Source organism: Pelodiscus sinensis, chromosome 17 (assembly GCF_052426305.1).
Source record: "Pelodiscus sinensis isolate ZL-2025 chromosome 17, ASM5242630v1, whole genome shotgun sequence".
Classification (NCBI taxonomy): domain Eukaryota; kingdom Metazoa; phylum Chordata; order Testudines; family Trionychidae; genus Pelodiscus; species Pelodiscus sinensis.
In genome coordinates this window covers 35,224,080-35,249,150 of record NC_143068.1, presented here as the reverse complement: position 1 = coordinate 35,249,150, position 25,071 = coordinate 35,224,080, and the positions used below count along the sequence as shown (strand labels likewise).

The 25,071-nt window shown below is 59.7% G+C and overlaps 2 protein-coding genes across 6 annotated transcripts in view; one reads left to right on the top strand and one right to left on the bottom strand.

Moving 5' to 3' along the window:
- Positions 1-1,840: 1,840 nt before the first annotated feature.
- TTI1 (TELO2 interacting protein 1) lies at positions 1,841-23,739 on the bottom strand. 4 transcript variants are annotated; one of them, XM_075900798.2, is made up of 8 exons: positions 23,601-23,739; positions 16,671-19,009; positions 14,753-14,956; positions 12,666-12,814; positions 10,481-10,621; positions 8,618-8,822; positions 7,858-7,945; positions 1,841-3,484 (listed from the first exon to the last, which is right to left on the bottom strand). In XM_075900798.2, exons 2-8 carry the CDS (start codon positions 18,967-18,969, stop codon positions 3,232-3,234), a joined length of 3,339 nt encoding a protein of 1,112 aa, XP_075756913.2. In that variant the 5' UTR covers positions 18,970-19,009; positions 23,601-23,739; the 3' UTR covers positions 1,841-3,231. The 4 variants fall into 4 exon arrangements, with proteins under 4 accessions (XP_075756913.2, XP_075756914.2, XP_075756915.2 ...); XM_075900799.2 differs by lacking the exon at positions 23,601-23,739 and adding an exon at positions 22,267-22,501; XM_075900800.2 differs by lacking the exon at positions 23,601-23,739 and adding an exon at positions 21,813-22,235.
- The window catches only part of RPRD1B (regulation of nuclear pre-mRNA domain containing 1B), a 51,298-nt gene continuing 48,978 nt past the window's right edge, over positions 22,752-25,071 (top strand). For both annotated transcript variants that reach the window (XM_075900803.2, XM_075900802.2), the window contains exon 1: positions 22,752-22,902. In XM_075900803.2, the coding sequence (XP_075756918.1) occupies positions 22,752-22,902 (151 nt within the window). The remainder of the gene's footprint in view (positions 22,903-25,071) is intronic.

Sequence of the window (25,071 nt, the reverse complement as noted above, 5' to 3'; positions counted from 1 at the left end):
TTTTAAACCTGCTGCCCATCAGTTTCATTTGGTGGCCCCTAGTTCTTATATTATGGGAACAAGTCAATAACTTTTCCTTATTCACTTTCTCCACGCTACTCATGATTGTATAGACCTCTATCCTATCCCCCCCCTTAGTCTCCTCTTTTCCAAGATGAAAGTCGCTGTCTCTTTAATCTCTCCTCATATGGGACCCGTTCCAAACCCCTAGTCATTTTAGTTGCCCTTCTCTGAACCTTTTCTAATGCCAGTATATCCTTTTTGAGATGAGGAGAGCACATCTGTACTCAGTATTCCAGATGTGGGCGTTCCATGGATTTATATAAGGGAAATAAAATATTCTCCGTTTTATTCTCTATCCCTTTTTTAATGATTCCTAACATCCTGTTTGCTTTTTTGACTGCCGCTGCACACTGCGTGGACGTCTTCAGAGAACTAGCCACGATGACTCCAAGGTCTCTTTCCCGATTAGTTGTAGTTACATTAACCCCCATCATATTCTATGTATAGTTGGGGTTATTTTTCTCAATGTGCGCTACTTTACATTTATCCACATTACATTTCATTTGCCATTTTGTTGCTCAATCACTTAGGTCAGTGAGATCTTTTTGAAGTTCTTTACACAGTCTAATTTGGTCTTAACTACCTTGAACCATTTAGTAGCGTCTGCAAACTTTGCCACCTCCCTGTTTACCCCTTTCTCTAGATCATTTATAAATATGTTGAATAGGATTGGGCCTAGGACTGACCCTTTGGGAACCCCATTAGTCACCCCTCTCTATTCTGAAAATTTACCATTTATTCCTACCCTTTGTTTCCTGTCTTTTAACCAGTTCTCAGTCCATGAAAGGACCTTCCCTCTTATCCCATGGCCATGTAATTTACACAAGAGCCTTTGGTGAGGGACCTTGTCAAAGGCTTTCCAGAAATCCAAGTACAAACAGACAGACAGACGGCAGGAGTGGGGCTGCGCGAAGGTAGCGCCCACGCTCCTGTCACAAGAAATACCCAGCAGCCGCTCTGGTAAAGGGTCGCTGAATGGAGGCGAGAGCCAATGGACACTCCCCTGAGGAGCTTTCAGAAGCGCCCCATCAAACAGGGGAGGGAGAAGCTGGCGCTCTAATAAATCGGAGTCTCCAAGGTGCTGCGGGACTCCCCTTGGTTTTGGAAAGACGTGATATTTACCCGCCTGCCGCCGGGCTCAGACCTCTCTGTTAGCGCCGGCCATGCGCCCTCCTTCCTGCAGCCCCAGCAGTGGTGGAACTCGCACGCCACCTCCCACCGCAGGGCCTGGGGCGCAGACCCTGAAAGCACCCAGGCAGTCAGGTCTCCGCGGGGTCACAGGGCACTTGCAGGGCTACACGACTCCCTTGATCTGCACTGAACCGTCATGTCAGGGCTTCCTCTTGGATTCTCCCGCTCATGTGTGCACACCAACCTGGCGGTGAGACTTGCTCGCTGGCAGGACACCTCCACCCCCCGTCTGCCTCTCCTGGGATTGAGCCTTGAATTCACTCTGCGAAGGGGGCAAGTCGCTGCACAAGCTGCAGAGCAGAGGGGAATCGGTCCTCACAGCGCCGGGCTTACCGGTCCAAGGTGAGAGCCACGGTGCCCGGCGCCTCGCTCTGGGGTTTGGAGTAAGAGGGTCACTCCCTGGCTACGTAACGTACAGCACGGGCGCGTCCCGCAGCTTCAGGCGTGCCCTGCTCAGAACCAAATCAGCTGGCAGGAGTTCTAAACAGCTGGCTCCCAAACCCGCCGTGGCCTGTCCCTGAGAACTCGCCCCCCACCCAGGGCTAATTTGTCTAGAACCGGATTAAAAACGTGAAATACGCGGCCCCAATCTTTGATACATTTTATTCCCAACAAGCTCACGGTGCAGAAAAACGAGCTATTGCGGGGGGTAGTTTTATGTCTGGAGCCAGACTCCAAACAACATAATTAGCAAAACAACAAAAAAACCAAACCTACGCAGGCGCTGATTTGTGCCAAGAACAGGAAAACTGATGTTCAGCGCAGGCTGACACACACTTAGCCACGTTACAGGTTTACTGCCGCGCACCAGTTTAGCTACCAAATTTAGGGTGAAAGAAAAAGAGTTTACAAAACCCAACATGGATCCGAAAGGTTGTGTCCAGTTTTCATTAAAACAATAGGTGTTTCCTCTACGAGCACCCCGGGGCTAGCACCGCAGCGCAGGTCTAGGATAAACAAGGCTTTTGCCACTTTCTTTTCCCTGCTTACACTACATCTGTTTCTGCTTCTCCGACGCCTATTTCTCTCCTCCAGTCCTGGTACCAGAGTGTGGGATGCAGCAGTACAGGGCTGGGGGGAGCGCGTGCTCTTTCCGAGTGCTCATTGGCGGCTGCGGAGCACTTTATATCAGCGGGAACGTCCAATATTTTCCCTTTCTGGTGAGGGCTCACGTCTGCATGTACCTGCTGCTGACAGGCACACACAGCAGTGCTTCCAGAGGTCCTCAATTAGCGGGCAGCGCTCTGCTACAGGCCATGCGATGGCGTTCCTGGACTAAAACGCCCTGCCTCCGACCCTCGGCATAGGCCGCTGAAAGGTGGAGAGGGCCGCTGCCCCCAGACACACAACCTGCCCCCCCCAACCTGACTGAGAACAGAGCAGCGGGAAGCCGCACACCACAGCCTGCAGGGACCCAGGCTACATGATTCTGGCCCAGCGCTGGGAGGCAGGGCCACGAATGAGGAGTTCAGGGTGCGGGCTGGGGGGGTGAGGTCTGGGCGGGAGGCAGGGTGCAAGAGTGAAGTGGGGGTGCAGGGTCTGGGCAGGAGGGGGGCTAGCACCAGCCCTGCTCCCCAGTGCTGGGGGGAAGCCCCGAGGGCCAGAGGGGACACAGCTGGTCCCCAGGCCATAGGCTCCTCACCCCGATTTATAGTCACTGAAGCGGGGGTAGGACTCAACTCTGCTGCCGCCTTGTCCGCAGGGCAGGAACGCTGTTACCTTGTCTGGCCTGGGGCAGCACCGGCCGGGCACCGTGCCAGGGCACCAGGCCGCCAAGCGCTTGCCGAGCAGCTGGACACGCTACGGCGTGAGACGCACGCGCCCCTCTGGCTCCGGGGGCGCAGGCCAGGCCGGGCGCTACCCCAGCTCGCCTCAGACGCCTCTGCAAGCGCTGCCCTCGGGAGCCGGGTCTCGGTGCAGGACAGCAAGTGTCTCCTCCGTCCGGTTCTCTGTTCCCAGGCCAGCCAAGGCTTCTCCCTAGCCCAGCGCCTCGCTCTGGGCGCAGGGCTCGTCCTGGGGCCCGGCTTGAACCGCGGCCGCCTCCCGTCGCTGCAGCTCCCTCAGCAGGCCCAGCACGTTGGCGGTGAACTCGTTCCGCAGCCTGCCCGCGCCGCCTAGCTTCACCGGGCGGAGGCTGGGGTGGGGCGGCTCATACGGGAGAGGGCAGCAGGCCTCGTTCAGGAAGAGCCAGGCGGCGTCAGGGTCCACGCGCATCACGTGGAGGAAAACGCTGCAGGGAGGAAGCGGGAAGAAGGGAAACAGAGTCAGAGGGGCCCAGCCGCGCTGGTAAGAGGCTGCTCCGGAAAACTCTGCGCACAGCGGTGCCGGCACACGCAGCACAGCAGCCACGCCCGGCAAACACAGCTCAGCTGGCGAGCGGCGGAAACCGAGTCACCGTTGTAAGCGGAACAAGGGGAGGCATGAACGGCACAGACCAGCCCCCGGCGGACGGCTGTGCAGGGACCCCTGGGAGGCATCACGCACCGGGGCTGCACGGGGCAGGCCACGAGACAGAGCCACAGCCCCCCTGCAAGCTACTGGTCTGGGCTCGCGTGGGGGGTGTCTGGCTTGGGCACCTTGCCTGAGAACGGGGGGGCTCTGACGTGGGAGGGGACTGCGCACGAGCTTACGGGAGAGCGGTGGCTGCTGGGGCGGGAAGAGGCAAATTTGCACGAGGCCTGGTGCGTGTATTTCTCCGGCTGTCAGTCACCTCTGGGCTTGCCGGTAAAGTGGCTCTTCCACGCCGCATGGGCAGCGGTGTCCAGGCCCGCCTCCCGCCAAGGCTAGGCCTGCTCTGCCCTGGAAGAACCCAGGGCCACTGAGGGTGCCAAGCATCTGCCAGGGTTCGGACCCAGGCGTTAGCACCCAAAGATGCACTAAGGGGGATTTGCCAAAGCGCCTCAGTACCCAAGTCCCATTGAAACCAAAGGGAGTTAGGCACCGCAGAAAATCACAGCGGGCAACTCTGCTTCGTTAGGCTTCTCTCATACCGTAGTGATAGGGCCCTGATCCTGCTCACAAGCACACCTCCTTCCGGCAGCATCTGGCTGCAGGATCAGGGCCTTGGAGCATAAGCGCTTTGGGGACACTCGTCTTTGCTTCTGCACAGCGCCCTGTGCGCACACGCGACACATCCGAGTGAAACAGAAACGCGGCACAAAACCAGCCGGATCTGGCTGACACAGGAGCGCTGCGGGGGGTGTGGGGGTAAAACCCTCCTAGCCTGATCTGGCTGACACAGGAGCGCTGCGGGAGGTTGGGGGGGTAAAACCCTCCTAGCCTGATCTGGCTGACACAGGAGCGCTGCGGGGGGTGTGGGGGTACAACCCTCCTAGCCTGATCTGGCTGACACAGGAGCGCTGCGGGGAGTGTGGAGGTAAAACCCTCCTAGCCTGATCTGGCTGACACAGGAGCGCTGCGGGGGGTGTGGGGGTACAACCCTCCTAGCCTGATCTGGCTGACACAGGAGCGCTGCGGGGAGTGTGGAGGTAAAACCCTCCTAGCCTGATCTGGCTGACACAGGAGCGCTGCGGGGGGTTGGGGGGGTAAAACCTTCCTAGCCTGATCTGGCTGACCCAGGAGCGTTGCGGGGGGTGTGGGGGTACAACCCTCCCCGCCTGATCTGGCTGACCCAGGAGCGTTGCGGGGGGTGTGGGGGTACAACCCTCCCCGCCTGATCTGGCTGACCCAGGAGCGCTGCGGCTGGTTTCTTGGAACCGGACAGAACTTGTTCGGGGTAGGTGGGATTGGGTGCTAGGACCCCGCACCTGTGTATGAGGCCCGGGGCCATCTGAGGCACGGATATTGCTGGGGTGTCGGAGGGGTTTTGCTCATGAGGTTTCAGGCAGGCTGCTGAAGCACTCTGTGGGACTGGTGTGTGGCCTGTTTGGAGAGGTCACCAGTCTGGGGGCTGTAAGGAGCCCCGAAGCTGAGCAATTCGCCCATAGCGGACGCCCTCAGCTGTGCCCAGACACGGCCCGGTCCGTCACAGGCACCCCTTGCTCCCGGCACACACCTGGCCTCCCGTTCACAACACAGCCCTCTTGCCCTCCCCACTCAGCAGCCAGCGCCGCTCTCAAGCCGGTTAGCTGGCCCCAGAGCAGAGGCACCGGGCTCCCCGCCCGCCTGTACGGGCCTCAGGCCGGCGATTATCTCCTGCGAACCCCAGCGCCGCGCAGCTTAAACAACAACTTGACTTTTACATTTTTAAACTTACTCAGGTTGCTTGGAAACGGCCTGTTTCCATGGCAAAGAATCCTGGGGCTGATCCCGGGGTACAGTCACGGGGATTGTACTGAATTGTGTGGGGCTCAGGTGGGTGGTTTAGCGCACTACAGCCGGCAACGCGCGGCCAATGAGCGCCCGGGCCCGGGCCACGGGGGGCTGTGCTGCTCCGCAGCCGCCGCGGGGAGCGAAAAGGGCCAAAGCTGGCCTGTTTGTTCTGGGGCAGGGCGCAAGGTACGAGCGGTGCAGGCCGCCGGTGTGCCCTTCCCAGGCGTGCGCTCAGCCGTGGCCAACGCCGGGGCGAGCCTGGGACCGCGGCCGGCAAGCAGGACTCCTGGGCGGCTCCTTGCTCGCCCCTCGGCTGTCCGTCTGGCGAGGCCTTTCCTGGAGCCAGAGTCTGGCAGCTTCCCTCAGCCCTGCCTCCCCATGTCTGTCCCGTGGCTATCACAGGGAGCTCCCCCCAGCCGGGGCGCACTCAGTGGAGAGTCTCTGGCCAGCATGTTAGATGCCCTGCCCCCCCCCCCCCCTCCATGCTGCGACTCAGTGTTTGCCAGAGGCACTTCCTGCAGCCGGGCACGGGGCTGAAATCCGCTCACCTCACCCGCCAGCTCTGCTCAGCGCCCGCACGCGGGATCCAGGCGCCGCCCGGGGGCAGGGCGACGCTGCGGCTGGATGGGTCTGTGCTTGCCGCTTGGCCAGGGCTCTGCTTCCCCCTCCGCATCGCACGCGGCCGACCCCGCCCCCCGTCTGGGCGGGATGTCGGCGAGGAAGCTCGCCCCCTTGCGCCTTGCAGCCCTACGCTGCTGGCAACCGGACCCTGGGGCGTGCAACAAGCCAGTAACTCGGGCTGCTGTGACCACCTGGAGCTGGGACCGGCCCCGGCTCCCTCTGGGAGTCAGTGCCCAGGGCTCAGGCTGCCTGGGAGACCCGCGCTGCAGCTGCATGGACCAGGCTGAATATTGATCCAAGCGGCTGGTGATTTGCAGCCTGGCTGCCCCCAGGCATGCAGGGACGAAGCCACGGGGAGGGGGGGGACTGACTGTGGGGGCCAGTTGAAGCACGAGGGAACCAAGGGAAACACGTTCCCTGCCACTTACAATCCCCGGTGTTCTCATTTTACAAAGCTCTAGGGCTGAAGCCGCTGCAGACAGGACGCTGAGGTGCGACTGAGCGGTTTTACGGAGGGAAAGGGGCCTCCGGCTGGGTGGGGGCGGGAGGACACTGGGGGTGACTTAGCCAAGAGCTGGCCCTTTGAAAAGCATACGGCGCGCATGCCCAGTGCCAGTGGGACCCCTGGTGTCCGCAGGGCGCGCTGACCCGAACTAAAACCGCTTTCTGAAGTGTGCCAAGGTGTGCGCATCGAACCCCGTAAGGGCCGAGTTAACAACGTCACTCGCCGGCCATGGCATCCTCCCCGGGCCAAGAGAGCTAGGGGTGGGAGCAGGGAGCCAGCCTGCCTGGCTCAGCCCAGGGGCCTTCGGCCGACTGCAGAGCGCCTGGCGGGCCGGGCCGTTCCACTCCTGGAAACACAGATGGCGGCGCCAGGGGAACACAAGAGGCTACAAGGCAGGTGTTCCACTCCCCGCCATGCCCTGCCCCCCACTCACGGCACTACGCCCCCGAGCCCTGCTGGGTCGCACAGTGCTGGACGGGCTCGGGGAGAGAGGAAGGGGCTTAAGGTCCCAAACGTCCCGGTAGAAGGCGGAGCTTTCTGCCCAGCCCGGCGCAGAGAGGAGACGGGCCCCTGCCGAGGCCTGGGCTCTGGCCCCCAGGCGCTGAGCGCACTGCAGGACACCAGCCACCATGGTAAAGAGCCCTGCATGCCGCAGGCCAGGCACGTGGGCTGAGCAGGGAGCGCCCCCTGCTCCCGCACACGCGTTTCTGGGAGCGCGTCTGCCCGGCTCCCTCTGCGGCAGAGAGGCTGGCCGAGGGCACGAGAGCTTTGCGGGCGTGAGCGGCAGACGCGGGGGCTGGCTCCTGAAGACAGCACACTGGGCGCCAGGGGGAGGGGGGGGAAGGGATACAAGGAGCCCGGGGGCGTGCAGTGAGTCTGGCCAAGAGAGACGTGCAACCCGCCAGTGCCGAGCAGCAAGCCCCCGACGCACCGTCCAACGGGGAAATGAGGCCCCAGTACCAAGGCCCCAGGCCCTCGAGTTGGAGGGGGGCTGGGTAAAGCAAAGGGGGCATGTTCTCTGCCAGGTGCAGACGCACGGAGAACACAAGTGCCGCACGGGAGAGGAGCCGGCGCCTCCAGCTTCCCCGGGCGGTGGCTCGTTTCCCCGGTGCCAGCAGGCCCCCCCGGCAGGCTGCTGTGTGCAGGCGCTGGGCCAGGAGAGCCCTCGCCCTCCCCTCAGGCAGACCCCCCGCGGGCAGCGTTACCTCCGTGCGGCCTCTTGCAATGGCGCGGGCTGTCTGGCACTGAGGTACAGCAGGCAGGCGTCTGCCGCGCGGGTCAGGTCGCTCTCGCCTGCAGGAAGGGGCAGACAGGAAGGGCGGGAGGTAACTGATGCTGCTAACGGGGTTCGGGGCTTCTGCGCCTGACAATCCAGCCCAGAGCTCTCCCCCCACCCCCTGGGGGAGGCCCGTGAGCAGCAAGGGAGACGTCGAGGGCACGCAGACAGGAACGGGGCCCTCAGCCCTGCACTCGTCTCCCCGCCCGCGCAAGGCAAGGGCCGGCCCGGCGTACTGCCGCATGCTCCACACTAGGGAGGGCAAACGAGAACAGCAGAGCGGCCAGGCTGGGTCAGACCCACGGTCCATCGGGCCCAGGGGCAGAGAGCAGCGAGGTTTGGCTGGGCTCTAATCCCCAGCATGACACCTTCTCGCGGGGTGGGAGACAGGCCGCTGACCAGGGGAGAAGGGGCAGCAGTGAGACCCGGGCCCGGTTCTAGGAGCCCTCCTCACCCACGTCTCACAGGGGGCCCAGGGCCGCCAGCCCCCCCGTGCTGGGCTCCAGCGGGGAGGGGGAATGCCAGGCACTGGAACGGGAGGAGCTGGACTGGCAGGGGGAGGACAGAAATCGATCCCAGCGACTGGCCGGCTGTCCTGGCAGTTGTGAAGCGAAGGGAGGTCTCCCCAGGGGAGGGACAGACTGGGGAGGGGAGGGAGGTGGGTGGAGATCTGACCGCCCGGGACTCACCCAAGTCCAGCGTCTCACACAGAGCCCCCAGGCCCTGCAGCACGGCCAGCTGCAGCTTGAAGGCCAGCGTGTGGCTGTACACGGGCCCGGCTCGGGCGCTGACCGGCGCCTGGCTCTCAAGGGAACTTGCCAGCTTGGGCAGGACGTCTGTGGAGAAGCGCCGCCGCAGGAAGTCGCCACACGCCTCGGCCAGGGTACACAGCACCTAGCGAAGATCCAGCCGGCCAGTGGTCACGGGGACGCCCGCGGGGACGCACAGCTGAGATGCACCCTCGGGGCCAGCGACGGGGGAGCGTGGCCCTGGATTGCGGCCTCATGACAGCAACATGGGGCGTGAGGCAGGGAGAGCTGGGCCCTAGAGTCCCTGTGATCTTGGGGAATCACAGACTCTGCCCTGCGTCAGTTTCCCCACCTACAGCTGGGCTAGGCCAATTCACAGACGCCACAGGAACCCCCCCGCTGCGAGTGAAGGGGCGCGAAGGCCAATGGAGCACGGGCCAGGCGTTCCGGCCACGCCACGCGCTAAGTCACCCCTAGGACGCGGGGTGGAAACCGGGATCCACGGCCCTGCGCCTGCAAGCTGCTCCCTAGGCCCAGACCCGTGTCCATGCCGGGCCCCTTCGTGGGGCCAGCCTGTAGACTGGGGCCCTGCACGGGACACGACCCCGCTCTGCCTCACGGCGGGATGTGACATCTCCCTCGGGGTCACCTCCCAAGGGGGCTTCCTGCGTGGCTGAGGCTCCGCCTGCTGCTTACAGCCGGGCCTGGGACATCGCAAACGGAAATCTGCTCTGCCTGGCCATTTGTCCCTTCCTGCAGCCCAGCCCCAGGGCGGCTCTGGACTGCCTGGGCCCTGGCTCGGCTGGGTTCTGGGAGGCATTTTACCGGTTAACGTTCGCCCTGCAGAGGTTTACACCCCGATCGATTGCCGGGGAGGGGAGAAGGAAAGCCAGCCTGGGGCGCCGGGGCCTTGTCAGTGGCCGTGTCCCTGCCTGGCGTCTGGGAGCAGGGGCAGCAGGAATGTGGGGGAGCGCGCGGCACGCCCGAGCAGGGCGGGAGCAGGTTTTACCTCATTAACCGGCGCGTCGGCGTTAGGTGCACCCCCCAAAGGCGTGAGCCACCAGGACGCCCCCCCAGGAGCAGGGTCTGTTCCATGAGCCCCCTGACTCCGGGGCAGTTGCCAGGGGTGCCGGGGGAGAGGGGAGAGCGCCTCTGGCAGTCAGGCCCTTGGCCCCAGGGTGGGCAGGATCCGCACACTAAGCCATTTCATCCGCCCTGCCACCCCCAGGCCAAGCACGACCTGGGGGTGGGGGAGCACACGTAGTTCCCTCTCCCTGCCAGGGACATGTGGCACCACAGGAAACCACTGGTTCCCTCTGGGTGCCACGTGCCCCTGGCTGGGCGGGGGAGAGACCCCCCCATGCTCTCTTGCCCCACGTGGAGCGTGCAAAGTCTCCTCCCCCGGCATGCGGCACCTACAGGGAACCGCCCTGTTCGGCCTGAGGCCCCACCCCGTTCTGCGGCAGCCCACGACCGCTATCAACACTGGTGAAGTGGCCCCCTACAAAGACCATTGCCCATCCTGCCTTAGGCGGTGGGACGCCCTCCCTTCCGTCTGGCCCCCAGCCACGCTGCCCCAGGACAGTCACTAACGATGCTCTCGCCCACGGGGAGGGCACCAGTATCGTTCCCGGGCAGAGGGTGTCTGCGGGTGATACCAAGCTAGGCTGTGCGGGGGAGCACTTTGCTCCGCCTGGCGGGTTTCAAATTCCCTCGGGACAGAACGCCCCCCAAGCGCGGCGCAGCCAGGGCACGGCTGGGGCCCCGCTCCCTGTGCCCGGCGCGAAGGACGCCGCCCTGTACCTTGAAGGCTCTGAGCACGGCCCGCGGGTCGTCGTTAACCAGGCGGGGGACGAGCGCCGGCCAGGCGCGATGGGCCAGGGGAAGCAGGTGGGTTTCATGGCCCTGCAGCACGGTGACGCAGAGCTCCAGCACGTCCAGGACCTGCATGCGGGGAAGGCACAGCTGTGTCAGAGCGGGGAGGAGAAGAGTCTAGAGCAGTCAGAGCCGCCTCTAGCTCCCCGAGCCAGGTGGGGAGGAAGGCAGGTCGCCAAGGGCGAGGACGGGCGGGCTCCAGCCATCCCGGGAACCGAGCTACCCAGCTCTGACCCCGACATCAAGCTGCATTCCGACCCTTGGGGGCAAGGCAGCCTCCTCGCTCCCTCTAGCCAGCGGTTCTCAAGCCGTTCGGCCGGCGGCCACCCTGCTCCACGCAAGCCTTCCCACGGACCACCCGCCACGACAGAGTGCCTCCGCTTCCCTCTACCTCCCGGACAGGCTCAGCCAGCCACAATAGGCTACCGGAGCGTAAACCCTTCAATCCGCAGCTATAGCACGGGGGAGGGGGAGACGGACGTAACCGGTGAGTCAGGGAATATTATCAATGAAAATCACCAAGGAGATGAAGCGCTTTAACTTTCTCCGGTTAAGTTACCAAACTTCATTTTAAATGCAGTAAAATATTCATTTATGGGCAAAAGGTTTCAACCTTGTCTCTGTCCATAGCAGGGCTGGGGAACCTTTTTCGGTTTGGGGGCCACTGATCCACAGGGGAAAAGAAAAAAAAAATCAGCCGGGGGCCGCACAAAAATGAGAGGCAACCCCCCCCCCCCAACCCAACCCAATGCTCACTGATGTGGCCTCCAGCTGGGACACCTCATTCCCCTGGCACGCTAGCCCCCATGGCGGGGGTGGAGGGCAGGAGGCGGCATGGAGGATCAAGGTTCACAGCTTCCACAAACCAGGTTAACGTTTCTGGGGTTAGAAGATTCTGTGAGCTCCCCTAGGCTCTGGTGTGGGGCCAGAAATGAAGGGTTCAGTGTGCAGGAGGGGCTGCCAGGGAGTGGGATAGGGATGAGGGAGAGCATGGGGTGTCTGGCCAGGAGGGAGGGTGCAGGAGCGGGTTGGGGGGTCTGGGAGGGAGGGAGGTTGCAGGACTGGGCTGGGGGTTACGTGAGGGGGATGCGAGTGCGGGGTCTGGGCATGAAGGTATGGGAGTGCTTATGTCCCCGCCGCTCCTAGGCCCCGCCTCCTGCTGCTCCCATTGGCCGTGATTCTGGCCAATAGGAGCAGCAGGGAAAGCCTCCAGGCGAGCGGTCTCCCTACTGCCGTTCCCCCAGCCGGGGAGGGAGAGCAGCAGCACGCGGAGCCGCTGGTCTCCCCCGCAAGCTGGATCTGGCCCATGAGGCTCGGCCTCCCCTCCTCCGCAGCGGCAAGCCGGCGCTGGTGCTCTGACCCCCGGAGGGGAGGGGGGGAGCCATGGGGCTGGAGCGCCAGGGCCAGCTCCCTGTTGCAGGGGGCGTGGGCGACTCAGCCTCAAGCCATGGCCCCCCTGCAAGGTGGTGCGGCCCGCAGTGTGAGAGCCACCGCTCCATCAGACACAGCCGCGGCCCACCTAGGCTCCGGCTTGCCAGCCCTCGGGGGCTCTGCCCTGGCTGCGGTTAGATGCCAAGCAGGGTTGCCAGGCGGCCAGGATTGACCTGGACTCCCTAGTATTTTTGCCTCCTGTCCGGTAAAAAAAAAAATTCAGAAAATCCTGGACACTGAAAATGGCCGAAATTTTCGGATTTTTTTCCCCAGCCAGGAGGCGAAAATCCCGGGTGCTTACGGGGTTCCACAGGGGAGCTGTCCAGCTCGGAGCAGGGAGGCAAGATGGCAGCCAGTCGCTGGCAGACTGTTAGGGCCAAAAAGCCTCAAAAGCGTTTCTTAAAGGGGCCACGCTTTTTTTTTTGGCTCAAAAACTTTGGTCTCCCCCCTTTTTTCCCCCTGGTGATTTTTTTTTGGGGGGGGGAGGGGTGTGTACGGTATTTTTGGTTAAACCATCTGACAACTCTAATGCCAAGGTGGGATGGCCTCCTCCTAGTGGCACGAACGGCAATGCCCCCCACTTGGGCAAAGCAACAGTCCCCGCAGTGGGCACCCCCAGCCCCTGCAAGGCCGGGCAGTCGGCGCTCCCAGTGGCCCCGTGCGGCACGCGCCCCGTGCTGACCTTCAGCCGCACACGCAGACTCTTGTCAGACAGTAAATGGCAACAGCGCTCCATCACGTCCTTTGCGATCCGGGCGTGGGCGGGCAGCGGCAGCTCTCCCTCGGCCCCAGCGTCGCCCATCTCCGGCTCCGGTGGGGCGGGTGGCACCTCTGGAAAACAGGGCAGCTTGCAGTGGTGGGAATGAGCCAGCTGGTTCCCACTTCCTGGCACTTTGCCAGCGTCTCCCCGGGGCGCTGGTGACAGCAAAGCTGTGCTCTGGGGTCAAACGCGAAACTGACCGGGGGGGAGCAGTGAGTGTTAGGGAGTCAGCGTGTAGATAGCTACACGATTAGCCAAGAAGGCCCAGCTTATTGGTTAATCTTGTCGACCACGCGCATTCCCCGCCCCCAGGTCTACCTGCCCCCCTAACCTCCGCACTGCTGCCTCTGATAGAGAGGCAGCAGCTCAGAGGTTGAAGGGGCAGGTGGATCTGATGCTCATGGGGAGCCGGCTCAGGGGGATAGGGCATTCACCTGGGGAGGAGGGCAGGGTGGTGAGCTGAAGTCCCGCCCACCTTGGGAGCAGCCGGACAGCCAACACCAGCTGGCACAGAACTGGCTCTGGCATTGAGAAAGCAGGATAAGAGGCCTTCTGAAGGGAGGGAGGTGGGTAGGTTCTGACGTGGCTTAGGGGATAGGGAATTCTCCAGTAACTTAACCAGGGCATTTGCCTGGGGAGCACAGGATTGTGGGTTTGAGCCCCACTCATCCCATGAGCAGCCAGGCAGCCAACACCAGTTGCCCTGGGGATGGAGCTGGTTCCCGCACTAGGAAGCCAGGATAAAGGACACACTGAAGGTAGGGAGGTGGGGGTGAGTCCTGGAGTGGACTAGGGGATAGGGCTGCTGCCTTTGGAGCGCAGGGTTGGAGGTTGGCACCCTACCTACCCCACAGGCATCAGCTCCTGCAGATCTGCCTGCCCCCTACAGAGACCGGGGGGGATGAGGGACAAGCAGGAGCCAGTGCTGGGGGTGGGGGAGCTGGCTTAAAAGCTGGTGCCCCACAGCACCAGCTCCCCAGTGCTGTCTGCTTCCCCCATCCCTCTGCTGCTGCCTGTATCAGAGGCAACAGCATGGGGAAGAAGGGCTTCTGCAACGCAGCCCGGGCCTGAAGTGGACCCAGGCTTGCTGCGGACAGAGACTACACCGTGGGATATGGGGCAACCTCCATCCACAGGGAGCAGACAGGAGCTGCTGCCTCTGAGAGGGATCTGCCTGGGGAGCTGCTTTTTAAGCAGGCTCCCCTTGCAGACTGGATCCCACCTGCTGCTCCAGGAGTAGGGCCAGGCCAGGCCAGTCCCCCTCTCCCCCTGCTGTTCCAGGAGTAGGGCCAGGCCAGGCCAGGCCAGGCCAGTCCCCCTCTCCCCCTGCTGTTCCAGGAGTAGGGCCAGGCCAGGCCAGGCCAGTCCCCCTCTCCCCCTGCTGCTCCAGAAGTAGGGCCAGGCCAGGCCAGTCCCCCTCTCCCCCCCAGGCCCCGGGCTATATGGGTATAGAATAGTCGAGTCACTGCTAAGATTTCATGTGGTTACACAACCATTCAATTAACAGCATCTAACACCCCCAGCGCGTCTTACGGGGAAAGGCCGATTCCGTTTCCTATGTCAAACTGGCACGTGCCCTCCGCCCTCCACCCAGAGCCTCTGGTTTTCAAACCGGCTTGGACGAGCAAGGAAAGCCCTGGGTGTTTGGAGGTCAGAGCTGCAGCACACTGATGTGGCGAGAAGGCAAAGGGTCCCCTCTGGAAAGTTTCTGAAGAGCCTTGGCTAGAGCCAGGGAAGAGACACCAGAATGCCAGTGCAGGAAAAGCCGCACAAGCCTGGAAAATGGCTGCTGAATACACCACGTGTCCAGCATCAGCGGGGCCTGCGGACTCGGTGTACGACCGGCGTGTGGCTGTGGCCAATGGGACCTGGCCCCTGGCGGCCTGCTACTCAATCAACATTTGCCCTAAGCATGTGGCTGGTGCTCTTGGAGCGTCACCGAGTGCAGATCAGGGAGAGCCACAAAGTATTCCCGCTTTCTCCCCGTCTCCCCTTAGACAATCACTGACCCTCGTCCTCCTCGCACGGCAGGGTGCCCTCTGCAATCTGCTTCTGCCTGACGTAGTCCAGGAAGAACTGTTCCACCTCTTGGCCCAGCGGGGTAATTCCAGGCCCGTCCCCCTGCTGCGGGGCTGCTCGGAGGGAAGGGCTGTTCAGCTGCTCCAGGGTCTGCTCTTTGGGGTGCTCCTCGCTGCTCACCACAAACCATTGGACTGCAGAAGAGAGGCACGAAGTGTCGCGAGGGCCCAGGCTCCCCTCCCCTCGCTAGCTACCCCCGGGGGCTCTGAACAGGCAGGATCAGTCTGCACAGCCCGAGGCAGAGACACAGGAGAGCCTGAAAGGGGCGAGTCCTGGAACTCGGCCCCTGCAGTCAGACAGCCGGACTCGAGAGAAACCCGCCAAATGCAGCCCTGGGACACCCCCACGATCAAGAGAATGCCAAGGCAAGGAGCAAATCTTGGCCCTCCTCTTCCAAAACGGGTGCCAAGTTCTGCTACTGGAGCCTCAACCAGCGGCCAGACGGGGTCGGACCAAAGGTCCACCTAGCCCAGTGCCCTGTCTGCCCCGGACAGTGCCTCATGCCAGGTGCCCCCGAGGGAGTGAACAGAACAAGAAACCACCAAGAAATCCCTTCCGCTTCTGACAGAGGCCAGGGACACCTCCCCTGCCCAGCCTGGCTAACAGCCATTGACGGACCCACCCTGCGTGGGTTTACCTGGTGCTTTTCTGAACCCTGGGTAAGTCCTGGCCTCACCACCTCCTCTGCCCACGAGCCCAACCACACTAGCAAAAGTGCAGATTTGAAAGGGAATCCTCTGAACTGTCATTCATGCTAAAATTCGACACTTTACGCCTCGGTCTCAACAAAAACATTAATTCTTACCCATTACCAAGATAGCTTCCCCAATTATCACCTCTAATATCATTAGCTCACAGACATTTACCTTCCTTTCCCCCCCTCCCCCGCATCCTCCTTCTGTTTTGAAATGTGATTTGTCCTTTTCTTATGTGTTCATTTTTTAAAATCGTATCCTTTGCTATATATGGCTGTGACTATTTTCTTCCACTATTTGATCTGAGGAAGTGGGTCTGGCCCACGAAAGCTCATCATCTAATAAACCATCTTGTTAATCTTTAAAGTGCTACATAGCCCTGTATTTTGCTTCAGCTACACCAGACTAACACGGCTACATTTCAGTCACTGGAAAAGACTCCTGTGACCAGGCAAAGGGGGCACACCGGGCAGCCGGGCGGGGTCAGCGCCGAAGTCTGTCTGCACGTCCTGTCTCCGACTGTGCATCGGAGGAAGGGGGCAAGAACCCCGTGGGAAAATCTGCCTTGCACGAAGGTCTCGGCCTTGGGAGGGGTTCGCTCCCCACTGTTTTAGTTCTGGAATGACACTTCTCACTCGGGCTAGGTGCTTGTTACCCTGGGCTGAGGTTCTAGACCTGCCCCCCCACTGCTGGGATGGAAGGCCCTGGACACGGTTTCACAAAAGGCCTCTGCAGCTCCCATGTCTAAGCAAACCGCAGCAACCAATGGCTTAGACCCCTCTTCTTCCCCGCCTGCAAACCTGCCTGGAACAACTTCCGACCTGCCACTGTGGCTGGATTCTCCTGCCTGGTCCCTGCAGAATACGATTTCCCACCGCTCTCCCTCCCTGGCTCAGTGATGCCTGCCTTCAATATGAACCCCGCTGGCACGGGGACCATGACCCTCTGTCCCTGGGCTGGCCCGTCCGCAAAGCCCTAGGGCCGGGTGCAGTTCTAGCTCCGCCCCCTTTACCAGCCCTGTACGGTTACGTCCGTGCTTTTCGGAAACTCCTGCTGGCCTGCCGGAACGTTCCATCTGTGCTCAAGGGGTGACGAGGGGCACGCTTTACGTGGCAGCGAGGCAGAATTACTCAGAGGCAGACTACTTAACTACCTAAAGCTGTCATTAACGTGGACAGGAGCCCCAGGAAGGAGAAAGCTCGGTCGTCATAAAACTGATCCAGGGTAACCAGGACATCTTGGATCACATCCTCCACCAGCGGCAGCAAGCTGGCATCCGAATGCCTCAGCATGGCCTGCAGGACCCGTGAGGCGTGCGGCTGATGGGCCACCCGACGCAGGTTTAGGGAAATCCCATTGACCAGATAGTCCGAGTTGGCGTTGATCAGACGCTGCACGGAGCCGTAGCCACAGGCCTGGCACACGTCCCCCAGGGCTCCTATCGCCGCCTGACTGACAAGCAGTGTGCCGTCCCCGGCCTTCTCGAGCACGGGGTAGAGGGCTGATGCTAGGAGCAAGTGGAACTCTTTCCCCAGCGCATGGGCAAAGCAGCCTACCCCCTCCAGCTGGATGCAGATTTGCCAGATGTTGCTGTTCATGGAGCGGATGGTGGGGCTGGGGGCTGAAGAAAGGGAGGGGGCTGAAATCACAGGGCTGCCGTGTGCCCCTCCGGGGATAGCATGAGCTCCTGAGTGAGTTAACTCCTCGCTAGCTCCCTCGCTGTCGAGGCTGGTGAGCAGATACCAGTTGGCCGGGTCAGTATATTCTTCGAGGACGGATGTTACAGACCCTTTGAGATCTTCCATGCTCACGGCAGTTTCCCTTTCGTGCAGAACATCTACCCCCCGTCCAGCAGCTCCTGTGATCAGCTCGTTGAGGACCATGGCAGCCTGCTTCCGGTACGCCACAGATTCACTGTACAGCCCCATGAAATGATCCACCAGCAAGTAGAGGTTCCCGTAGTAGCCGAGGACCCGGCAAACCTGTTGAATGAGCAAGAAAATCCGCTCATCGATGAAGAACCGGAAGTACTTCTTCTGCCCTTTGCCCTCCTGCAAGAGCCCAGAGGGCTCCCCCAGAGAGCCATCAGGGCCCCACCGTCTCGCCTCCACAATCTTCACATCAGTCACATCCATCTCCAGAACTTGCATCAGGGCTTTGGAGAGACGCTGGAGGTGGGCTGCAGAGTTGAGGACCACGTTCACCTGAGGGCCCAGCAGCTTCAGGTAGCCAAGTAATAAGTTCAAGGTCGAGAATTTGCCTTGATCATCCTGGGAGTTCATCAGCCGTGGCAGGGCTGTGGCGAGGGAATGCAGGTTCTCTGACAGGACGTCCACAAGAGCCCTGTTCTCCGCTACCACCCTCAGCCCTGCGATGCTCCTGAGGACCTCACGACACCTGCATTGCACCTCCTGGCTTTCATCGTTAACAAGCCCAACCAAGGCTTTCAACAGGTGACCAAGAGATTCCTCCAGTGACTGGCTGCACTTCAGCAGGAGGTGGTGAACCAGCTCCACCAGTTCCAGCCTTACCTTCCAGTGAGGGTGAAGGCAGGCAAACTCAACTATCCTGTGGATGAGGAGAGAGACTTTCCCCGCAGTGCTTTTCACCCACTCCGGCCCTCTGTGGACCACAAGTTCAGAGAGGCTGCTCTGTTCCACCGAAGGCTTCTCTTTGTCCCTTGAGACAGTGGCTAGTTGATCATCTGCCATTACCATGCTGACTATGTGACGGAAGAGCCTGATGGCAGACACAGGGACCATGTGGCCTTGTTTGAGGTCCCCAGTAATAACCCGGGACAGGGCCATCGAGAGCCCAGGGAGAAAGGAGGCAAAGAGATTGCCACAATGTCTGATTTCCTCCGGGTCTAGATGCCGATGAGGCTCCTCCTGGCAGTCACACTGCAGAATTAGGACCTGCAAACACTTTAAGGCCGCCAGCTTAATGGGCTTGGCTTTCTCTCGTTCCGCCAAGGCCAAAAGCAGCGACACAGCAAAGCCCAAGTGAGGAAGGGTGGAAGGCTGATACAGCGTCAGGAGAATGTCCCCATAAGCTGAATGCATCAGGACATGGAGTGCTTGGATGACGCTCAGCTTTAGCTCCTCTGACAGCGGGGCCGGCTGCTGCACACCGGACGGAGATAGACACGTGCAGAGCTCAGAGAAGAGCTCCTGAAGGAGGTCCTGCTTCTTCACGCAGGTGGCCGACAGGATGGAGGAGATGCACTGCACCACGCTCTGGACAAGACTCTCCCGTTTGGGGCCCGGGGTCTTCAGGGTGAACCTCAAGGGGAAGAGGACATATTCTTGTAGTTCCTGCAGGGCCGAGTCACTAACCGACTGCAGCCGAGCCTGCAGCTGCTCGACGTTCTCGCTAGTCTGCACCTTCGTTAGCTGGATGCAAGCCGGGCGCAGGAGCCCGAAGGCTTCCTGCGGGGTGTCAAACACTGCCATTGTCCAGCAACCCGCTTCTTAGGCGCCGGCAGGTAGCATCCTGCGGGAAGGAAAGAAAAGCAATGCCTTCTTCAGCGAGAGCAGCATTAAAACCACGGCCATCTGTTCCTTACTGATTAGCCAGCCCCACTGTGCTCAGAAAAGTGTGACAGTGCATATTGCAAAGTAAAAGGTAATTCAATTCATTTCTCGCTAAGTGGTATGAAAAGCATTCCGATTATTATGCACTAGCTCTTTAGGCTTCTACTCTAGACGTGCTTTGAGACCTATATAAGAACTTGGCATTATTACGATTAGCATTAAAAGTGTATGCTCACCACCCATCCACCCTTACCTATAGAAATCTCTAGTTTCATGTGTGTAAGTGAAAATGGTCCACTCTGTGTTAGTCACGTCTGGCTCTAAGAAAAATAAGCCAGTACTGATTATGGGCTTTTAACACATAGCTCCAGACCCGGGGAAGGGGGCTGTTTCTTAGCACACATCCAGTGACTATTTTGTACACAAATTCCTCTGTAGAGTTGCCAGCAGGATGGATTGAGCCTGGTATCTCTAGTGTTTGGCTCTGCCTCCCCCAGACTTACAGCAGTATTTCAGTTGGGTTTTTACAGCATGGTGGGACCAAATCAAGTAGTTAACGGGGAGGACACATTTTTAAAGCACTCAGATACTGCCAGATGCAGACAGGGGCCTAATGGGCTTTTCAAAAGCATCACAGGGCCCTTGGCACTTCTTAATCTCCTGTTAGGTATTTAGCTGCATCTGCAGGTGCCTAAGAATGTTTAAAAACCTGGGGTTTGGTCTGGAGGAATGGGGGTAAACTGTTAGAACAAAGGTCGTACCCCAGCGCAGGTAGGGAGATGGTAGAAGAGATCTACCCGAGTCTGCTGAGCTAAAGTGCAGCACAAGCAAAGCGTGTGTGCTGATACACGGGATGTGCACATGATGGGGTAGGGAAGGACTCTGCCGACCGATTAGTGTGCTTTGGTGGCTAATAAGCATTAGCGTGCAGTGCTGTTCCATACTGGAAACCATACAGGCTCTCACTGGGGACAACCCATTTGTGATGAGGACCCTATTTCGAAAGGTCTTTTCTGAACTCCCTATTCCAGCCTTCAAACAACCCTAGCTCATCAGAAACAAGCTCCAGTGAGTCCAGTGTCTCATGCAAATCTGCAGCCCCAGCTCCACTGCTTTGATGATCCATACTCCTCGTCACACACCTTTCACCGTCCCAGGATCCTACACAGGCCTGCCACAACATGTGGTGAACCTCATCCAGCACACCCAATGCCCTGGTCACAACACGAGGGTGAAACCGACCACAGTGCACGCTGAGGAAGTCAGGAAAACACCGTATCACCCGTGGCAAAACACTCCTCACAAAGTGCTCGCTCTGAGCAGGGTGCCTCTTCCCCAAAGGAAACCTGCGCAACACCATCAAAATATGAGCCTGGGAGCTTTGTTCAACACTAAAAATCATGGGCTGACTAGAGATGTGGGATTTATGGCTTATTATAACAATTTATAACCCACTAACCTCTCCTTAGCGTCACCCCAATCTCTCTAGGACTGCAGGAGTGTCAACCAACCACTGCGCTTTGAACAGTCCCTTGAAATAGGTGCTAGCTACCGATGCAAACATGATTCTGGAGTGTTGTGAGCAAGACACGAGAAGTCATTCTTCCACTCTACTCTGCACTGATTAAGCCTCCGTTGGAGGATTGTGTCCAGTTCTGGGCACCACGTTTCAACAGAGATGTAGAGAAATTGGAGAAGGTCCAGAGAAGAGGAACAAAAGTTATTAAAGGCCTAGAAAACATGACCTATGAGGGAAGACTGAAAGAGTTGGGTTTGTTTAGTTTAGAAAAGAGAACACGGGGCCGGACGGACATGACAGCTGTTTTCAAGTATCTAAAAGGGCGTCACAAGGAGGAGGGAGAAAAATTGTTCTCCTTGGCCTCTGAGGACAGGACAAGAGCAATGAGCTTAAATTGCAGCAAGGGAGGTTTAGGTTGGACATTAGGGAAAACTTCCTACCTGTCAGGGTGGTTAAACACTGGGATAAATTGCCTGTGGAAGTTGTGGAATCTCTGTCACTGGAGATATTTAAGAGGAGGTTGGATAGACATCTATCAGGGATGATGTAGACAGTGCTTGGTCCTGCCGTGAGGGTAGGGGACTGGACTCGATGACCTCTTGAGGTCCCTTGCAGTTCTAGTGTTCTATGATTCTATGCCAAACAGCTTGTGGGTTGCTATGAGGCTCTGACCCCATTTCCCACACCCGAAGCTGAGCTCAGTGTGAGCTTGATAGCTTGTCTCTCTGCCCAACAGAAATTGGTGCAAGAGAAGATACTGTAATCCCCCCTCCCCCGGTCTTCCTACAGAGAATCTAACAGGTACCTGCTAGAGATATAAAATTATGTTTAATTGTTTAACTGTAAATTAAAGGGGAGGGCAGGCAGAGAGGGAAATGGGAGGAGGGGGTTACTCCAGCCTGTCTGGAGTGACTCCCCTGCTGTCCTTCTCCGACGCAGGGAGAGGCTGCACTATCAAGCCAGGATGCCCTGCGGGCCGGGGATGTGCCACTGGCAGGAGGGGAGCTGCTCCAGCCCCACTGGTTAACCTCACCCGGTAAGACTGAGGCGTAGCGGTTAACCCATCAAACACTCACACTTCTAGTACCTGTCGTCTTCCCTCCCCCTCCTCCTCCTCCAGGGCCAGATTTACACACAAGCTGCAGTTTGGGGACTCAGCAGATGAGGAGCCTCTAAATACAAACCAATGGCTAGTTTTTAGCTGCATCCTTGCCCACCTACCGGCATAAGCACAAATATTAACCGTTATTATTTCTACTGCCACTGTCCTTTCCGTGAGGATAACACGCACGTTCTGTAATGCTGCGGGGCACGGCCTAGGGGCGCAGCCAGTCTCAAGCCCCCCAAGCCCCAGTGCTTGGCTCTCCCAGTAGCACCGAGGGAGGCTCTGGGGGGGCCTGGGGGCTCGGCCCCGCCAGGTTTGGGGCAGCCGGTGCCTACAGGCGGCCCCTGGCTCGCAGCAGCGAAGGGACCCACAGGCAAGGCTGGGGGGCAACCAGAGGGGCGCAGGCCGCAGGGCAGGGGAAGCCAGACCCCCCCGTGCTCCCCTCCTGGCCCAGCAACTCCAGCGCCCCGGGTCTGCCCTGGGGCCCCGCCCCCTGGAACCCCCAGGCTGGGGGGCAGGACCCCCCTGGAATCCCTGCCCAGGGCTGGGGGGCAGGGCCCCCAAATCCCCTAGCCCCTCCCCCTTCGCCTACCTGCTACCGAGCGACACTCACAAGGGGGGGGGGGGGGGGCATATGCCGGAAGTAGCGTGAACCAGCGACCGTCTCAGTGAACTCGGGAGCACAGTAAAAAAAGTCCCCACGCGGCCAGGGCAGGGAGAACGAGAAAAGTCTCAGCTGAGCGCACTGCGCATGCGGAGGCGGCCCGGCCCTAGGACATCAGTCCCAGTGGGGCGCACGACGCATGCGTCCTCGCCTGGCGCCGGGGAAAGGTTTGAAGGCTCCGCGGGAGTCGCGGCGCATGCGCCGCTTTCCCGCGCCCGCCTGTGGCCCCGGGCGAGGTGCGCGCTATAACTGGCCGCACGAGGCGGGGGTCTCTTTTCCCTGCTGGCGACCCGTAGCATGGAGCCCTTTGACCCGCCGCGGCGGGGTGAGAGGTCGGGTGGCCATCTTGTGGCGGTTGGTCGGCGCTGAGGCAGCGCCGCGCCCCCTCCCCCGGGCCGGGCCGGCCGGGCGCCATGTCCTCCTTCTCGGAGTCGGCCCTGGAGAAGAAGCTGTCGGAGCTGAGCAACTCGCAGCAGAGCGTCCAGACGCTGTCGCTGTGGCTCATCCACCACCGCAAGCACGCGGGGCCCATCGTCTCCGTGTGGCACCGGGAGCTGCGCAAAGGTACCGGGCCGGCCCGCGCCTTCACCGCGCGGCCCCGGAAGTCCGGCGGCCCCGGGGCGAGGGGGGGGGGGGCGTCAAGTGTCTGTGGCGCGTGACCCCGCCCCGAGAGTCCGGGGGGAGGGGGGGGAACGTGCCGCGAGCCGCCCCCCCCGTGGCCGGGCGCGAGGTGGGGCGGGCGCGGCTCGTGGCAGCCGCGCGCTCTGGCAGGCGGGGCCGCGTTTCCCTGCGCGGGGCCGGGCGCCGCCGCCTCGCCCCGCTGGCTCACGGGAGTGCCCGGCGGGATGGGGGGGGGGGGGGGGTTAAAAGAGTTGTGTGAGCGTGCGCGCCGTGTCCTCACGCGCCTGTAACCCTTGTTACTTGCAGAAGGTATGTCGCCCCGGGCCGAGGGGAGTGAGATAAGTGGCTGCAAACGTCTGTGTAATCTGCGCGCTCTGTCGTGCATCGTCTGTATCCTTGTGTGTGTGGGGCCCGGTGCTCAGACAGGGCTGTGTTCCCTCCTGCGCAGGGCCCGGCTGCTTACGAATAACTGGTTTATTTGCCGAGAAATAAAATGTGGTAGTTGGTCCTTTTAATCGAAATCCTAGGAGCCCAGATCAGAACATTGATAAATACCTTTTCTTTTAACTCCTCGAAATAGCATCGTCAAAGTAGCCGACTTACCATTGCTTCAGAGACAAAATAGCATTTTTCCAACGTACCTTTTCTTTAGGCACTGCTTCAGGGTAGAGGGGTGTGATGCCTCCCACAAAGGTTTTTGAGCCTTCTTTCCCTGGGAGCACATCCGTTGCAAGTGTCTGCACAGCTTTTGCAATGAACCTTTCCCCTGGATCCTTAGACTCGGTCTGGCAGGGCTTGTGCTCATACTCCATAGACAGCGTTTTGAAGTTGTGTCTGGGGCTGGAGCTCAGGTTCTGAAGTAGGGTTGTTAAATATTGGTTAATTGAATAGTTGAGTAACCTCACGAATTCTTATCCGTTACTCAACTACTCTGTGTCCCTGGGAGCAGGCCAGCAGCTAGTGCAATCCAGCTGCACTCCCAAGGAGTCCCCTGTCATCCTGTGCTGCTGCCTTTGTACTAGAGGCAGCAGTGCAGGGTACCAAGCCGGAGCTGGTGTGTGAGGAGACCCTGTTTAAAAACCAACTCCCCATACAGACTGGCTGCCTGCCTCCCCATGCTGCTGCCTGTTATACAGGGGTGGCAGTAACCCCTGTCAGGGGGATGGGAGAGGTGGGTCTGAGGTCCTGGACCCAGCATGACCTGGAACTGATCCAGACTGCCTGCCCGCCTACCACCTGATACCCCGGCTGCGGCTCTGCATTTAAAGGGTAGGTCCCAGACCCCTCACAAGCCTGGACTGAGACATGCTGCTGGCCAGCCTGCTAAGAAATTTACTGGAGGGGGAGAATGTGTGTAGTGTATAGCATCAACCTATAAGCTTTTGCTTATTGGGTAATTGGTTAATCAACTATATTATTACATCCCAATTCTGAAGTCTACACTTCTCCCTGGGCTTCAACTGCAGATGCAACTTCAGACTGCAGTCTATATAGCTATTTTAGAGTGCTAGCAGAAGTCCTGCCTGGCAGTTTGTCAGCCCAGCCTGAGAATCTCACTTCTACTTGCTCTAAAATGCTGTGTAGGCTAGCCATGTAAAAGTGTAATCGCTTAAATGGGTAACAGGTTACCCAAATGGTTACATGCTGGCTCCTGGTTAGCTGGCTGCTGCCTCAGTACTAGCAGTTTGGGGTGGCAGGTGGGAGCCAGTATGCACAGAGAGTTGGCTTAAAAGCCGGCTTCCAGCATACACTTGCTCCTGGTGTCCTGGCTCCCTCCCTGTGCTGCTGAGATTCTTTGTATGAGAATCTGCAGTGTGGGGCAGCAGCTGGCTCCCTGGGAGTGGGGCTGGGAGCCCACACTGGCTGCCAGCCGTGCTCCTGAAAGCTAACCTGTAACCGTTAAAACTTTTAGCAGCTACGCTACACGGTTACAATAATAACAAGACTGTTTTACTCTTGCAGTTTACAATCCTGTGAATAGGTTCAAGAGTTTCAGAGGGGTAGCTGTGTTAGTCTGTAACTGAAAAAACTTAAACAGCAAATAGTCTCCTAGCACCTTATAGACTAACAACAAAATGTAGATGGTATCCTGATTTTCCTGAGCAAAGTGGG